The 17,738-nt window shown below is 43.6% G+C and overlaps 1 protein-coding gene across 12 annotated transcripts in view; it reads right to left on the reverse strand.

Annotated features, from left to right (window-relative positions):
• Window positions 1-17,738, reverse strand: part of SPTBN1 (spectrin beta, non-erythrocytic 1) — a 189,028-nt gene that overhangs the window by 16,651 nt on the left and 154,639 nt on the right. For all 12 annotated transcript variants that reach the window (XR_011526084.1, XR_011526085.1, XR_011526086.1 and 9 more), the window contains 9 exons: window positions 14,972-15,062; window positions 10,052-10,198; window positions 8,901-9,164; window positions 7,312-7,536; window positions 6,773-6,862; window positions 6,317-6,598; window positions 5,487-5,617; window positions 4,029-4,233; window positions 3,261-3,635 (listed from right to left, as the gene is read on the reverse strand). Coding sequence is in view for 8 of the 12 variants with exons in the window: in XM_070572696.1 (XP_070428797.1) it covers window positions 3,261-3,635; window positions 4,029-4,233; window positions 5,487-5,617; window positions 6,317-6,598; window positions 6,773-6,862; window positions 7,312-7,536; window positions 8,901-9,164; window positions 10,052-10,198; window positions 14,972-15,062 (1,810 nt within the window). In the remaining 4 variants the exon portion in view is untranslated. The remainder of the gene's footprint in view (window positions 1-3,260; window positions 3,636-4,028; window positions 4,234-5,486; window positions 5,618-6,316; window positions 6,599-6,772; window positions 6,863-7,311; window positions 7,537-8,900; window positions 9,165-10,051; window positions 10,199-14,971; window positions 15,063-17,738) is intronic.

Raw genomic sequence — 17,738 nt, forward strand, 5'->3', positions numbered from 1 at the left:
CAAAAATTCAAGTTAGACGATTTATCTGCCAGTGAGCTGATTCACTGTTGGGAGGACAATAGGTTACAGCTCCTACAGAACGCATGGGCAGCGCCCATCAAAATTACAAATGCATGTACCTTCTGATTTTATGACCTCACTTTGGGGAATTTATCCTATATACATTCTTGCACATTTAGGAAATTAAACACACATAAGGTTATTTATTGCAGCATCGTCTATAAAAGCAGAAGACTGAAAATAAAGTAAATACCCATCAGTGAGGGACTGGTTAAATTAATGATGGCACACCCATACCAGAGGCCCCTATGCAGTCATGGAAAAGAATGAGGGAGGGCTCTGTATTCTCATATGAACAGTACCCCAAGATAACAGCTAAACGGAAAAAGCAAAGCACAGACAGTCTACTTTCTGTGTAAAAAGGGGGAAAAAACAAGAATAGGCTTCACTTTTTTGGGGGGTGAGGGGTAGGGGGAAAATATGCCCTTGTAACAGAAACTAATAACTGTGGGTATTTTATACTTTTAAATTTCCTTCTATGTTTTATGTATAGAAAATACATATTAGTAGTACCATACATGTGTACAACATCTAATTACAAACATACACACGTGGGGAAACGTACACTCAGTCTTCATTTACTGATGGGTTGTGTGATCACTGTCTGCAGACAGTCATCCTGGATGATGAGAGCTTTCAGATGTCTGCGAGGGGAGTACGCGGGCAAACACCATGTAGGGAGGTTCAGGTGGGGTGAGAGGGGATGAGGATGAACAACATAGGGCTTGGGGGGAGGTAAACTACTGACCCCGATCACGAATGGTGGCAAGACAGGCTGATACAAGAGTTAAAAGGCCAGGGAGGAAACGCCACTGGCTTTTGGGAGCCTGTACCGAGAGCCTCCCCTTCTGCTCTAATAACCTGGACTGGGCCAATGACTGCAGAAGGGGCACACAGACTCTTACAGCTGTAAAAGGCACAGCCCAGTCGGGACCATGAGGTGGAGATGGGCAGGCTTTGAGGGAGTACATCTCTGTCCTGGATGTGACTAGATCCTCCATGGGCTCCCTCATCTCTCTGAGCCTCACAAGGTGAAGGGATTTCATTAAAAAATGAGGGAGCAATTCCATCATCTCTGGAATCTCTTTAAGTTTCAAAAGTAAACGATTTTACAGGATCAGAGGAAAGACCTGCTGTCAGGCAGGTGTGTTCTGTCTCTAAGCATTCCAAAAGTTCCCCTAAGCTTTTTTGTTATAACAACAGAGAACACTCATGGAGCTCTTGCTGTGGCATACGTTTTGCAAACAACATCTCAGTCCTCAAAGCGTTATGGAACTGAAGCTTAGAGGGATAAATTAAACTTGCCACAGGCTCCACTTCAACCAGGGTCTGCCCTTCTCCTGCAGCCTTGTGCTAACCACCATCAGACCGCATCTTGATGGATCCTTACACATTCATATTATACTCCTGGACCTTAGGTGCAATGAAAGCCACTGAACATGAAGCCAACAAGCTTTTGGATGGCAAGTTTTCAGAGCACAGGAGGACACCAGTTCTGAAGGAAAGACTGGAAAGGTTCATGGTGAGCACCTTTAAATTCTGCTTGATGCAGACCCTTAGCCACTCCATGTATCTCTCTTAAATATTCCCTAGACACCTTCTACCTCCTCAGTGGAAAAGTTGAAGCCACTTAATCTGAATAAAGCTCCAACTGTCAACAAGGTCCCTCTGGTTCTAGAAGGGGCAAATTAAGGGGAAGTGAGAAGACAAAGGCGGTAAGGGTGGTCTCTTCACAGAAAAAATCTCAAAGCACACCAAAGAATGGTGAGGCTGATGCACTCTAGCAGAGGTCAGCCCACAGTCAAATGTGAGCTGTCTGCTTTTATAAACAAAGATTTACCGGCACACAGCTATGCCTCTTTATTTTTCTACTGTCTGTGGTTGCTTTATGCTACCAAGGCAGAGCTGAGAAGCTGCAACAGGGATCATTATGCCCTACAAAGCCAAAAATATTTACTACGTGGGCTTCTACAGAAGTTCCCCTGCACTAGATTATCAAAGTGCTCCTAACAGACAAGAACAAAACTCCTAATAAACTTAGGGCTGGTTATCTTTAATAAAACTGACTCTTCTCCTGGACCGTGAAATTTAGGGGAGGAAAAAAAAAAGATGCAATTTATTTTTCATCTAAAAGACATAAGACCTTCATTGCAGCATTTATACACAATAGCCAAGACTTGGAAGCAATCTAGGTGCCCATCAAGGGATGAATGGATAAAGAAGATGTGGTATTTATACACGATGGAATACTCTCAGCCATAAGAAATGATGAAATCTGGCCATTTGTGACAACATGGATGGACCTTGAGGGTATCATGCTGAGTGAAATAAGACAGAGGGAGAAAGTCAAATACCATATGATCTCACTCACAAGTAGAAGATAAAAACAACAACAAAGAATCACATAGCATTGGAGATTGGATTGGTGGTTACCATAGGAGAAGGGGGGAGGGCAAAAGGGGTGATTAGGCTCACATGTGAGGGGATGGACTATAATTAGTTTTTGGGTGGTGACCATGATGTAACCTACACAGAATTCGAAATATATTATGATGTACATCTGAAAGCTATAAAACTTTATAATCCAATGTTACTGCAATTAAAAAAATAAATAAATTTAAAAATAAATAAATAAAAGACATAAGACTAAACAAGAAACTGCACAGAGAGTGAACTAGAGAGTAATTATACTGCAGATTCTTACTGTTACATTATTAACAGTTTCCTAAACATCTTTTAAAGAAAGCCTAAGTGTTAGCCATTCTATACTAGGGGGAAAAAGACAAGGGACATTAAAACAGAATCTTGTTTTCCGTCTTTCTGGAAATATAATTCAGACCCTGGTTGATGCAAAATAAACAGGTGTTATTTTGGAAATTATTCTGGATGGTATGCTAACGTAATACGAATTCTTGTTGAGAGGACTGTAACTCGCAAATGTTTGTGTGAGCATCTGGTTTATTTTAATCACGGGGACGTCCATCAAACAATGTCTGCAAATGTGGCAAACGTAGAACTTTACGGTCTAAGATCTCCCAAATGGAACATTCTAACACTGTGTGTGTGTGCGTGTAATTTGGGCAATTCTTAGAGGCAATTCCTTTGAGGAGGTAAGGAATGAAGAGAGATGCTCAGAGACACACAAAGACACTGTATGAAAGAAAACCTCCCCACCACCTGCGTGCGGCACCCCCACCCACCTGCGTGCCCAGAGCCTGGATGTCATGCTCAAAAGTAGTGTGCATTCTCTGTAAGGTCTCCACTGTGTTCTGATCTCTCCCAAGCTCCTCGGGGAGTTTCTTGTGTTTGTCCTGGATGCGCCCAAAGATCTCCTTCGCATCATGGTAAAACTTATGCAGTTCATAGGAGGCAGCCAGAATCTGTGTTCTTGTGTCAATGAGCTCCAGGAGGTCAGCCCAGGCTTCATTGAGCCCGTCCTTCCACTCGGCGATGGTGGCGGCATCTGAGTGCCCAGAGTTGATGAGTTCATCTGCCATGTGATTGACCGTATCCACACGCTCCTGCCCAATGTTCCCTGTGTCTCGGGCAAATTCCCGGAATCGTTCTTGTAACATCTGACACGGGGATGAGTGGAAAGAAATCAGTGAGACTACTGTTTCTTGATCATGTGAAGGTTCTTTGAAAACAAACGAGTAATATGCATGACTCAACAACAGATCTGAGCTCTAAGACCTGTCTCATCAATCAAGCTTCCTTCTTGTTCACTGTAGCAGAGTAAGGCACTGGCTCCATCTCATTTCACTAGTACAGAAGGGAGCACAGCAAGGTTAAACAGATTAATCTAAGTCAACGTAGCCTGGTGATAAAAATGCTGAGTTGAAACTAAACCCCATGACCTTTGATTCAAGTCCAGGGTGTTTTATGTGCTCACAGACAAGGAATGCAAATGGCCTTTCATACCCACTGCTCATTGCACAACCACTCACGCTCTGCCCAGAGTAACTTGCCGTGACATGCTCGTAGTCCTGCCCCAATTCATGTGATCCTGCGACCACCTCCCTCTCGGCAATCCACTGCTCCAGGTCATCCACCTCACGGTTGAGCTGGAACAGCCTGTGCCTCTCGTCCAGTTTGCCTCTCCTCTCTTCGGCAAGGTCTTTCAGGCCAGCATACAGCTTATCCACTTTGGACTGTCGCATGCTAATGCGCTCACTGAAAAAGGGGAGGTGTGGGGAAAAGGACCTGAAATGTCAAACGTTCTTCATGGAGAAAACAAATGAGGTGGAAATGCCAAGAGAGCATCTTATATAAAATTTCTCAAAGGAAACTTCTAGTTAACCAATTTAGCCTAAAAAAGAAAACTCTGAAATTTGACCTCAACTTCAAGCAACAAAGAGACAACATGTAAAAACATACTAATTAAGGCCGAAGGCCATCCTGACTGCAATGATGGAAGGAGGGGAGAGAAACCCTAGCTATCTGTACTGCTGGCTCTGTAAGTCAGGATTTCCTCTGATCTTAAAAGTTAATGCAAAATCCAGAAGCCGCCTTCCACTCTCAGGTACCAAGCTGCTGAAGGGACAAAGATATCCCATTACCTTTACCTTCTCTGGGCTGTATGTTCCCCCTGCCTGGAGGGCAGACCCTGTTGCCCCCCTTTCGTGGATCCTGGGAGTGCTGCATCCCCCTCCCTCCAAACTCTCCTCAGAATGACTGTCTCTTAATAGGAAACCAAAGAAAGAAGGTCTTGTTGATGCCTGTCCCTGTAGACTGGGAAGGCCACTTTCCTGGGAATCCTGGTCATGAACGCCTGAAGGACCTGCTACACCAACACCGTTGACCTCATCCTCAACTTGCCTTGGTCAATGCACAAAGCCGATCCCTTTCCTTCCTGAGTCACAAAAGGCAGTTACGTAGAAAGCCTAAAATAACTGCCATTGAAGTTAGTGTGTGAGCCTGATACATAGTCGGGGAGTGTGACACACACACCTCTTTTTTTTATTCCTAAGGTGTTCTAAGGACTTGATGTATAAGAGTTAGGAGGTGGTGTCACTTTGTTCTTCCCGGGAGCTGGTTTTATAGGTCCGTGTATTCTTGTCTACCACTCCTCTTAAAACTAATAATGACTTTCCTAAACTGGATGACTTTTTCAACCCAAGGATAGGTGCTTTGATAACCTGTGTCTGCACAACTCAATCTGTACTTTTGACTCAACACCAATAACCTCGCAAAAAGGCCTTGACCAACAGGAAATACTTAACCCACAAGTGCTATTTCCTAACAGAACAGCTCACCCCTCCTATTTAGCACAGGCTCATTGGATCTGTTTTAAAAATGCTTTCCAAAGACCTACATTAGCAGTTACTCAAGATGAATGCTACTGTTTCCTTTGGATGAGTCAGAGCAAGAGGCCGTTATTGGGAGGAACTGATAGGCCAGTCTCATCTTTACATAATGACACTCACTTTTCAGGATGGCCGTCAGCCACCAGGGCCCGGCTGGTCTTCGAGAGCTGATGCACTGTCTCTGCATAGTCCTCCACAGCTTGTTCCAAGATCTGGTGCTTCTTCAACATGGAGACGGCACTCTGCTCATCCTGCAAAGAGAGGTGACTGTCATGACCACAGATATCCCCTCCAACCCAATGCACCTTAAAGAGAGACGGGCTGACAGCATGTGCGGTAGGAGGAAAAATCATCAGAAAGAAAATAACCACAAAAGTGATAAAGACAGTGGAACACAGAAACATTTTAAGAGCGTCAATATGGACTAGACTGTGGGAGCCTTCAGTGAAAGATGAACATGAGGATAATGCAGAATGACTAAGACCCCTCTGAGGTACAGAGTAAAGCCCAGGCGGACCCAGCACATCCTCGCTGGCTGAAACTCTTCACAGTCTAACAAATATGTAGATAACAGCATTCTGGAACCCTTAAATACTTCCAAATTGTCTCAAAAGCATCTTGTATGTTGCAAAGTTTAGGTAATCCTATAACTAGAGAGAGCAAGGAGGACTCTGGCAAATTTCTATTAAAAAAAAAAAAGAAAAGGCAAGATGATCCCAGTCTTAATGACATACCAGGATTCACATAAGAAAATGCTGTGTCAAGGAGAAATAGCCAGATTCCAGGCTCCTTTATGCACCACGGTGCCCCCATGACAACACTCAAAGGCAACAATACAATGTTTCACAAGGACACAGCCACCAGCAGAAAACAAGCTTGGAGGCTGAGGCTCTTCTGGGGCAGGGATGGGCCTCCACCTCGTTTTGTGGAGGGCCGGAACCCTCTCTCACCTTGGCCTTCTCCTCAGACATCATGTACAGCTCCTGCTCGCTCATCCATGCCTCCGCCTCAGCCGCGTCAAAGTAGTACTGCTGGGCCCTGTGTGCTTCCTCGAGCCGCCTGTGGCGATTCTCCGTCTCCTCGATGAGGCAGCCCCACTGCTCCTTCAGGTCAGCGAGCCTCTGCCGGATGGCCTCCGCACTGAGGCTGCTGCTGTCAGTGACGATGTTTTGGCTCCTCTCAAAGATGTCATCAATGCGAGGCTGGTGCCCCTGGATTTCTTTCTGAAGGGTCTATGGGAGCAGGCAACACAAACGAGAGGCTTGCTGAACTGCAACAGCGTGCTGTTTATGCCAAGCCATGAGGGCCAAGGAGAAATTGCAAGCCTTCAAAGCTCTCTCGCATTCTCTGTTTTGTAATTTGGAGCAATTACTTATCAGACTGAGTTGGCCTGAATAGAAACTTACCTGATTTTTCTTTATTAACAGCTGCACAGTCTGGAGGTTGTGGCCATGATCTCTGGAAGTTGCCAAAGGCATCCTCTCTCCAACCCACAACTGGAAAGAATTATAAACAGGTGATCAGGATCACTCAGAAAGAACAAATATCTGACACAAACAAGTGCAGCAGGGGCTAGCAGGGAGGCCAGCTTGAGAAAGGAATGTGTATTTGATCACCCTGGGAAGGGCTGCCTGAGGAGCCTGCCCTTCTTCTGCAATACAGGGCGAGGGCTAGTCTCCCATCCCTTTCTTCACTCTCAATGCTGGACTCACTGTGAATCCACATTCTTTATTTATTTCTGTAACTATTCCCTAGAATATCTTTAGAAAACCACACAGAACAACGAAGCTGCACTTTGTGTGAATTCACAAAGCAAGGCCTTTGCTAGCTCAGCTCACCGCCGCAGCCCAAGGTAAGTCTGACAGAGAGGTGAGAACATGGGCTTCAGGCGGGATAGGCGAGGAGGTTTACGAAAAAGCCCCTCATGCGGCGAGTGTCTACTCACGATCTCGTCCTCCACGTCCCTGTTGAACTGGTGGATCTCTTTGGAGGCCAGCAGGTTGTGCTTCCTTTCGTTCAAGGGCTCCAGCAATTCCATGAACTTGGTCTGCACAGTGAGGCGCTTGCTGTCCACCTCGTCGGTGCTCTTCCCCTCCTGACTCAGGGCCTGGGCCTGGCTCTGGAGCTCTTCGATCTCCTTCTTCCGCACCTCCATCTGATTCTCCAGCATCTGAGGGCAACAAACAGACCAACCTTCACACCAGAGACAAGCGAAGCACAAACAATCCTACGAAATGTTTGTTTTTCCTACTGGCCAAAACGGAAGATGGAAGAATATTAATTTATACAGAGGAGAGACCAAGAAATGTTCCTAACATCTATCACACTACCACTTAGAATGCCACTTCGTCAGCTTGTCTTTTTAAAAATCCCTTTCTAGGATTTTTAAACTTGGGAGCAGCATTCAACTTTATCTAGGAACTTAGGAGGCAAGTGACAGAGGAAACAAGAATTAATTATGGGGAAACGATAGTCTTCATCTGCCTGTACAGAAGCCATAATGATGTTCGAAACCAGTTTAACCATCAGGAAGGAGTAAAGTCTTGAGGTTCCAGTTGTTTGAGGCAAGAAGGATAGCTAATGTTATCATCTTCTTTCCATTTCTTTATTCAGAAAGCCGATTCTTCTTTTTTTAAATACTGGATAATCAGCTGAAACATACTTCTTGTTTATTTACATGAGGAAAATGGGCAGAAGTGAAAGCAGAGGTGTCTCCCTCAGGAAATACCACACCGGGAAGACCACATGCTGACAGCTTAGAGACAAGGGGACTGCATCTGGGAATAAACTGACTCCTTTCTTAGGAAGTGGAGGTAAAGAGCTACAGCTAAAAACCACCCACAAAAACACTCCTTAACGTATAACTTGAAGAGCAGAGAAACTGAATAATTTAGCGAAAGGCAAGGTGGGTGTCCCTTTGAAGAAACAAGCTTCAGCACCTGGCCAAGACGCGTCTACAGGGACTGGTTCTCAGCAGAGCTGTTGGGCCCAGGACTCAGCCACGCACTGCGGCAAACCCAGCCAGGGGGACTTCTGGAACATTCTGCCACCAAGCTGTTGTCTCAAGCCTCACCAGAGCTGTTTTCTCGTAATTTCTAAGTAAATTCACTTGCCCTTAGAGTATTCTATCATGACATAAAAAAAAACATTTTTCTTTTATCATCTAAAAAGTACCCGGAACAAGTAGGTAACTATCAAATATCTAGATGTTTATACAGCAAAGTATATGAATGTGACTACTTCCCTTCATGTAAAGTGTGGAATTGAATGAAATGAATATTTACTCAACTGTTAAATGGGGATACGATCCATCAACTAAGATGATAATTAAAAAAGTATTCCCACGCACAGACACCCAATCCTATGTCTTCCCAGTTGATTCTGGAAATGCCCCATGACACTGTCAGAGCAAACACTTAGCTGGGTTCCGTCCACATAGAGGTGGATGGCTGAGAACACAGTGGGTGAGTTAAGACTATGAAGGCTATGGCAGTAATAGAAACAGGCTCAAGTACGTAGTCGCCTCATGCTTGCCTGTTGCTTTTTCAGCAGGATGTTGACGCTGGTAAGGTCTTTGCCATAGTCATCAGACTGGATCTGACTCTCCAGGCCATGCAGCCATTTGTCCAGATCTGCGCAGCTCTGGGTAAAAAGTTCCGCCTTGTTTGCGTCAAAGAGTCGCTGGGCCTTGGTCTGGGTGGTGGATTCAAGGACTTCCCACATTTTATGTAAACCAGTGAGTTTCTCCTTCACTACGGCTTCTGTCTCAGGCTTTTCTGAAATGAGCTGCATTCCTTCCTGGAAAACACAAATAAATAATAGTTTGCTGGAGAACAAAAGTCACTGTGAAAATCAAACCTAAGATATCTGATCTGTGATTTACCTATTCATTCAACATACAGAGACTGCTCTCACATAACGTTACTGCTCAGTAAAATTGACAAGGGCCTAGTCTACGCACACTATGTGGCTTTCACGGGAGTCAAGCAAGACGTGATTGCTGAAATGGTTTCAACCCGGGCAGTGGGACTTTAATGCTAATAACCTAAGACTTCATCCCCTCCACTTCACCCACAAAGGACCATAATACATTATTTTAAGCAGTAGAAGTCAAAACAATATAAAAAGTGTGAAAGAAGAGAAGGGAGGGTGGAGAACTTTCCATCCACCTTCAGTTATGCTGCACAGAATCTCCCTGTGCAAAATAATACATTTGAAATTATCATAGTGTCTAGTGTACAGCAGTCACACAAGAAAGCTAGGGAAAATTTAAAATACGCAAGATTCCTAAAATCTGTGCAACTGGATCTGCTCAGCCTCTGTCACAGTCCAACACATATAATATGATCAAGATAGTGGGGACTCTGTCCAAGGGGCTCACAGTCTGTCATCTGCAAGATGCAGATGAGACACACAACAGAAACTAAACACCTAGACTTCATTAAAAGACAAATCAAGCGCTTTGTACCACGTAGTTGGGTTTCTGCTTTTTTTCCCTTCTGCTGCGTTGAAGTCAGGGATTGGTAAGTGTAAGTGGGACTACTACTGGCTGTGTATATAATCGGATATGACTCAAATATGCTGGAAAATGTGCTAAGTAAAAAAGGAGCTCATTTCCACCCAGTTTGTTTTTTCACCATGGCCACATTGTGGAAATGGGAGCCTCATCAAACACTGTAACTCACCTTCTCAATTTTGTCAAGCCATTCTTTGTTGGACGCGAGTTCTGCCATAAATGCTTGATGTTTTAACCATTTACTGTGCAGATTTCTGGCTTCATCATAAGACATGTCCTGGGCTGTAAGCATCTTTTCATTGATCCAGAGAGAGAGCTAGGAAAAAAAAAAAATCAGCAAAGTTTCAGAGATTGTGATCATAGACATCAGCCTTTTTTCTGCCTGGAAAGAGCTGTGTTATGTCATACTATGCATACTGCACATGTTTCCATGTCAACAGACAACCAAATATTTACTTTACAACTCTGCCCTGTCATGACAGGCATCTCCATTGTACGGAGGCTGTACCTGAGCCTTGCTGCAAACTGTGTATCCAACAGCAAATCCAGAGGTACAAAAGCTCTCTGAGCCAGCTTTCAAACTGCTTGGCACTCTTAACCAGCTCTTCCCCCAAAGGCTTGTGTTTAAAATCCTGCCCTAACCAGTCCAAGTCACAACCTTCTTTCTCTTCCAAATACTTGTGCCCGCTATACCATGTTAATCACGATTAACTGTCTTTTACTCTCTTCGGTAATCTTTTCACTCTTTTAGTTCTATTATAAAAAACCCAAAAACTCTATTCTTTTGTCTCTCCCTCCCCTTCATGGCTTTATCTATGAGAATGCCAAAAAGCATAAATCACTTGCTCACTGTAGGGGTGATGGCAACAATGATGCCCTCTCAACGTTTCCTTCAAGTGTGAGTCACCGTCACCTCTTTTTCTATAGCGGCTGTTTCTAAAGGGCCTTCCATTCAGTCCAAGAACACTTCAGAGGACTTGATTCGGAGACCTAACATGTCTACTTGGATCTGAACTCTGGAAAGCCTCACAAAGCCTGCCAGCTGCTGACACTTCTGAGAAGGGAGTTATTGCACAAGGCTCAGGGTAGGGGTCAGCCCAATCCCAGGCCCTGGACACACTTCTCCTGCTGGCTTTCGTCCCTATTTGCCTGGCTCCCTACTGCCTGCATGGAATTGGCCAGGCCAGGGTCCTAATCACTATCCCATGCCCAGCACTAGCCCAGGAAGAACTTTTTCTGTATCCAGGAGGAGGACAGACAAAGGACTGTAGGGTCAGCCCAGAACCGGAAGGAAATGTCTTCAGGGACTGTGTCCCTTTCTCCCATGTGACTTTTATATCAGTCACTGCCACAGTAAAGTTGCACCCAAACTCCTTTGCAGTCCTATCTCCAAAAGGTTTAGAAATGGCATATAAAACCAATAGAAACCCGTACAGAATCAACATTTCTAAGGCCATTCACTCGTATTCTGGGTTGCTGCTGGGAAAGACATCCCCATAAATTTGCTTAAACAATAGAAAGTCTTTTCTTTGGAAAGGATGTCAAGGAGGGCAATGCGGGTGACAGCAGCGCTCCTGACTCTGAACGTGGGGAACTCCAGGCACTATCTCTACCTTTCTCCAGATATTCACCCACCGTGCAGGAGGTGCGGGAGTTGACAGCAAAAGATAGTAAGATCTTAGATGTCACTCTTTATTGAGATGAACAACCAATAAATCTCATAAAGCCCTTTGAAAGCAAGGATCATAGATTTGTTACACAGCAACAGAAACACTAAATTTCCTACTTAAAAAAATTACCTAGTTTCCAGTTAACTGAGTAGCTAAAATCTGAAAAACTATGGCCATTCATTCAATCTAAGGGGAAAAGAGATGAAAAGGAAACCAAATGGTAAAACTTTCCCCTATATTCCACACACACAGATTAAACACAATAGAAGGCATTTATGCGAAGTGCAAAGGACATTCACATACTTTTGCTATTCATAACCACCTACCCAAGAGAGATTTTTTTTTTAAAAAAGAGCTACATAAAAATCAGAGGCTTATAAATAAATCTGCTCTTTGCTGAACACATCATCCCACAGATAAAGCCTTATGCGACACAGCACAATGGAATGGATCTATGGAACTTGCTAGCTCATCAGCCCTTCATCAGCATTCTGGAATCAGAATTACAGTTATTATTTGTGGGCATTTACAAAGGTCATTTAAGAATATACTCATTCTCTGCAGAAGAGAACACTGCGCAGACTGGAAAAGGATAGGAAAAATGCTTTGATCACTGAATTAAGCTCACAGTGAAGCAGTGCACTGCTATCCCTGTGCCACGTGCTAGTTATATTGCCCCTCTGAAAAAAGAACCAGTTTCAGAAAACAGAGGTATGGTGTGAGGGAATAAAACAGAAAAGCAGTATCTTTTAGTCATTTATTTTTCAGGATATCACATTAAAATAACACTATAAAAATTATGATGCTCTTTGTATCCCCATCTGTAACTGGGAACACAAAGGGCTCCAGCTCATTCCCCATCTCCTGCTGCAATCAATTTCTCCATCCAGGCAATGCTTATGGGGGGTGGCAATGACAGCAGATGTCACAACCTGTGCCTCTAGCCAAGGCACCCACGAGGAAGGTAGTGTGACAAAGGAAGAACTTGAATTCCCTAGACCTCGAACCATGCCCAACAGCCAGCAACGGCATTAAACCTGAGCTCAGGGTGCTCTGGAAATATCAACCAGTTTAACAGGTAGCTTTTCAAACGTAGGGCCGGTCTACACACAAACTCCATTCTCAGGGATTCTGGCTAAAAAGGGGCATATTTTAATGAGACTGAATGACGGAAAGTTTACAGCCAAAGAATAATACGCATCAACCCTTTACTTATGCTTCTACACCAAGGATTTCAGAGCCCCTAAACCTGGCGTAAATTCTGTCATTGCACGGAAACTGTGTATACTGATATGGGACAGCTGGCATGCCCCAGCAGACACTATGGTTGTATTAACTTTTAAAAAGGTTCAAGGAAAGCAAGGATAAACCAGGGTGCCTTAGCAGAGCAGTCACAAGGAGACCTGCAAATCCTCTCCAGGACATAAAAGCCCAGCCAAAACCTTTCTGCATACGTTGAGGGGAAATCACAGAGGATCGAGGCCTCTGGGCATGTCTAACAGTCACTGGCATGTGCTGAGGAGTGAACTCCTCCTCATAACCAAGGATGCTAATTTGGAACAAGCGTTAACAAAGATCTAAAGACCTAGTAAGCCTGACTATTTCCTGTGATTCCACTGGGAAGGACTATGGTTTTATCTACTTAAGTTTTTCCACACATTTCTATTTATGAATCCACACGTACGTAAAAGAAAAATTGGGGGCTGGAAATTCCAGCTGGGTTTCTCTCAAGGGTTCTTATTGTCCCCTCACCTCCTGCTCATTTCCTGGCATTTTTTCCTTAAATTTAGACCAGGTTTCACCATGCTCTGCTCAACGAATTTCATTTCATTAACTTGCCCTTTAAGGGACAGTGTGGAATCCCAGTGTTCCCCAACCCCCATTATGGCCTGAGGTTAAAACCAGTCATTGATGGTGCTGCCAGGGAAACATCAAGGTGACACAGGACCTTGAATCTGTGGAAGGCACAGCGCAGGCTGTGAACATGTCCTGATCCCTTTTACTCCCTCCAATGCCAAAGGGCCCCTGGTACTCACTGCAGCACAAATGCAACTCTACACTGCTGACTTTAGCTGCCATCCCTCTGCTCCCGCCCTGTGTGCGGACATGAATGCCTTTCCATGAGCATCCTTTTTAAATGGGTTACTCAGGCTTGGATGGCACCTGAAGAGGCAGGCCTGTCTGGCTCCAGGCAAATCCCCTGGAGACCTATATTCAACAATGTGGCGCTGAAAGCCGACAGACTCTAAACTACATAGTTTAGGGGCTTTCCTTCTTAAGGTTTAGCTGCTAGAGCATATTGCAAGATTCACAGTAAGACAGCAGTTTCATGGATGAGAAAGAGTGCTTCCGTCACAGACTAACACTGTTGTTGAGCCATATTTTTTTTTTTTAACACAGTCACACATTTGCATACAAGGTGCTTGTAATGATCTCAATCATATTCTTAGCACATGACCTGAACCCACCCCCATGCCCTCTAACTCTCCTTCTCCAAGGTCCCCGGCAGCTTCACTTGGATATTCTTCATCCCATTTCTGCCTCCGAGGAGATTTAGTCTAATAAACCAGAGAGGGCTGAGTCTCACTGTTGTTCTCTGCCAGAGAAACATGATGTGCTCACAGACTTCACACATGTGAAGTCAGCTGGATGCTGTTCTCCAACTGGCTTGCAGAGAGACTGCATTTTTCTGGCTAACTTTAGTTTTCCAAGTTTGCTTATGCGTGGATCAGGGGAGTATGAAGTAGTATGAGAATCATCAGATGAATACCACATGTTAAACTCAGAGTTGAAATCAGGATTACTGCTCTTGTCATGTTAGATGCATATTAAGGAGCCTGAAAGATGGATATTTCAAGGTCTTCAGTGAATAAGAAACTCAGGTTTTATTTTTTTAATCTTTGCCTCTTACCTGGGTAGCCAGTTCTAGTTTCTTTTAGTTCTTTCCTTCCATACCATGAAATGTACATTACTTTAAACAGTTAAAACATAATATTAAATGCTTTTGGGTTATAGAATATTCTAGGATATCACTGTCTTTAACAATGGAAATATCCAATATGGCAGCCACTAATCACAGTTGGCTATTGAGCACTTAAAATACATCTACTATGATGGAGGAACTACACTCTTATCTTAATTTTAATTGATTTAAAATGTAACAGCCACATATGGCTAGTGTCTGCTGAAATGGACAACACAGTTCTAGACTATAATATTCTAGATTATAATAATCTAGTTACTCTAGTGGTAGCTTGCAGGCTGGAGAACTGACAATTGCCAAACTGTCCCACCTACAAATTATACAGGTGATGTGAATTTCTGGCCTCAATTAATTTTATAATTCCAAGGGCTCTTCTGCCAAATGCTTGCTGGCTCTTGTTAGAAACGAGGAAGGGAGGGGTAAAAGGGAGACATACCTCCTGACAATCTTGCAGGAATTTCTGAAGATCCCTGTTGTCCTTCAATCTCATCAGCAGCTCACTGGCTGCCTCACGATTCCTCCTATGTCTGTTATAACGATAACAAAAATAATTTTTAAAAAAGGAAGTAGAGAATCTTGAAAAGCAGAATTTACAACTCAATTTCTTTCTTAGCTTTATATATAAACTAAAAGCAGTTTGCTTACAGTTCTCAATCATGTCAAGGAGGCAAGATAAACAGGAGAGTTTAGCATCCTCTGAACAAGTAAGCCATGGTACAAAAGAAACCAAAATACCTGCCCAAGCCACACAACAGGCCAAGGAGGCAGTCAAATGAGCTGTATAAATTTGTGCTTCCTCACGTCCGGTGCCAGGAAAAAAACCTGAGCATGCACTGTGTTCAAGTCCCGATTTTAGGCACTGTGGGAGAATTTGAAACTTACCTTCAAGAAACTCCTAACTGGATAACAAAACATATACATAGCTAAGAAAATATATACCATCACTTAACTGGCTTTAAATTAATGTTTCCTGATAAACAGATTCCCATCTTGAGAAAAACTCAGCAAAAACAACAATAAACTAGGAATGAAAACTTTTAGACCTGAGAGATTTCTATCTATCTACTCAACCCCACTCTACATAAATAAGGGTAATCAACGCTTAAAGAAGTTTAAGCATAAAACTTTAAACAAAGAACTTGCAAGAATTAGAAGGAGCTGCTGAACTTGATGAACAACCAGGGAAACGAGGTGCTCCCTCCCCCACTGGAACGCTGGACACAGGGCTTCTTCACACACACTGGGGAAGTGCCAACATTCACCGGCAAACTTCCATCACGTGCCCGGAGGCTTAGGCTCTCCACCAGAGACTGTGAAGAATAGCTATGCGGGAGCTCTGAGTGCCAGGAAAGGACGGCCTTTACATGGTTCTAGTGCAATCATCAGAGCTACACCACACTGACAGGTCAGCACTGCCACATCACACCTTCCCCGACATTCCTGCGTAAGCTAGGCAAGCCAGCCACCCTAAGTGCAGGGTACTAAGACGGGTAAAAGAACAGGGTGCAAATGAGGTTTGGGTTTTCATTCTGATTCTCAAAGCAATTTCCTGCTGCATGTGCCTGGGCAAGGTCTCTCGTCCAGCCCTGCCAGCCCCTATAGCAGAGATGACGAAGCACCACCTCTGTTCTCCACAACGCCAAGAAAGAGCAGCTCAGTGAGCACTTGCTGCTGACCAACTTTTAAAGAACCCTCCTTTAAGCAAGAAAGATCTTAGAGCAATGACATGTGTCACATGGGCCCTCGGTGAGTGCTGGCAAAACAAGTGGCAGTGGCAGCACCACAGCTATGATCTGCCCGGGAAGCCGAAGGGAAATGCCCTCTGCTCCTAGAGGTATCAGTGACTACAGAACAATAGGAATAACATGAAAGGAAATAATACTTTCAGGAATACGCTATACACATATAAGTACTTTTTAATTCTTTTTTTAGTTGAAAGCAGTTTCATAGCTTCAGAGAAAGTGATCTTGATATATTTGTAACACTTATAAATGGTATATGCAAAATGCAAAGTGCAAAATGCAAAAATAGAAAAATATTTTTTTATATAATGTTAAATGAAGAGCTTATGTATATTCAATGATATAAAACTCCCAAGGCACAGATTAGAAAGCCAAAGACAAACTGTATGTCCTACAATGAGATGAAAGATAGTAGTTTTTCCCCCCAAATTTTTAACATTCTATTGCTTTTATAACACCAAAAAATAAAGGCCACAACCCAAGTACTTCATTGTATCCTTTCTCAGAGACCAAAAATTTTTTTTAAAGATTGTTAGTGAATTCAGAATAGCTGTTTAAAAATGTGGGTGTGTAAAGAATGTCAAGAAGAGTTCTTCAAGTTCCCTACCCTCAAATTCCAGTCACTATTTGTAGTGGGTTTTAAGAAAATTAAGCAAATCTTTACAAGAAAGGTAATCTGAGTTGGACTCAGTCACAAAATGCAAGAGTCCTGCCTTTGGTCAAAGGCCTTGAATAAAAGATCCCATTCTCCTCCACAGCGTCACACGAAAGAGCTATGATGGCAAGGAAGAATCAGATACCAGCAGTTGCAACAGGACATGCATCCTTGAAGCTCATGGAAATAAAGGAAATAAAAATAACTTCGAACACTGTCTATGATTCACTGAGAGGGAAACACAACCAGACAGAATCTCGAATGTCTCTCTTATATAATCAGGCTTCACACGTGCCCAGCAGATTTCTGCAGGGGGGGATCTTTTCTTATAGAGGGACCATGAAGAAGGAAAAGGCCGAAGGGTGGGTGATTTAGTGCCCCATGTCCAAATGACACAGACCCACAGGAGGGCACGATAACGGCCTTTGAGTAATGTGCTCTGCAGAACAACAAACAGCTATGCAGGCAGCTGAGACTGTTGATGACTGAGAAAACCCTCGAGAGAAGTGAGTGTGGCTTAGCTGTTTACTAGTGGTAACCGATGGCATTCATGGGAAGTGAAACTCAGGAAGGCCTTCCAAGGCTGGAGCATGGATTTAATTACAGGCAAGGACCTTCTAAAACTTGGCCATAGTTTCCCACAGTCCTAAGCATGCTCTTTGTTCAGGGCAAGGTTAAGTCTCTTGTTTTATTTCCATCTCTCACCTTCTACCCCTATAATAAGACTCAAAAGCTCCCTTATCACATGAGGCAGATGCTGGGTTTAACTCTGGTTCTTGTGAAAAGTAAAGAATCGCAGGTGCCTG

This window comes from Equus przewalskii, chromosome 14, assembly GCF_037783145.1.
Source record: "Equus przewalskii isolate Varuska chromosome 14, EquPr2, whole genome shotgun sequence".
NCBI classification, from domain to species: Eukaryota; Metazoa; Chordata; class Mammalia; order Perissodactyla; family Equidae; genus Equus; species Equus przewalskii.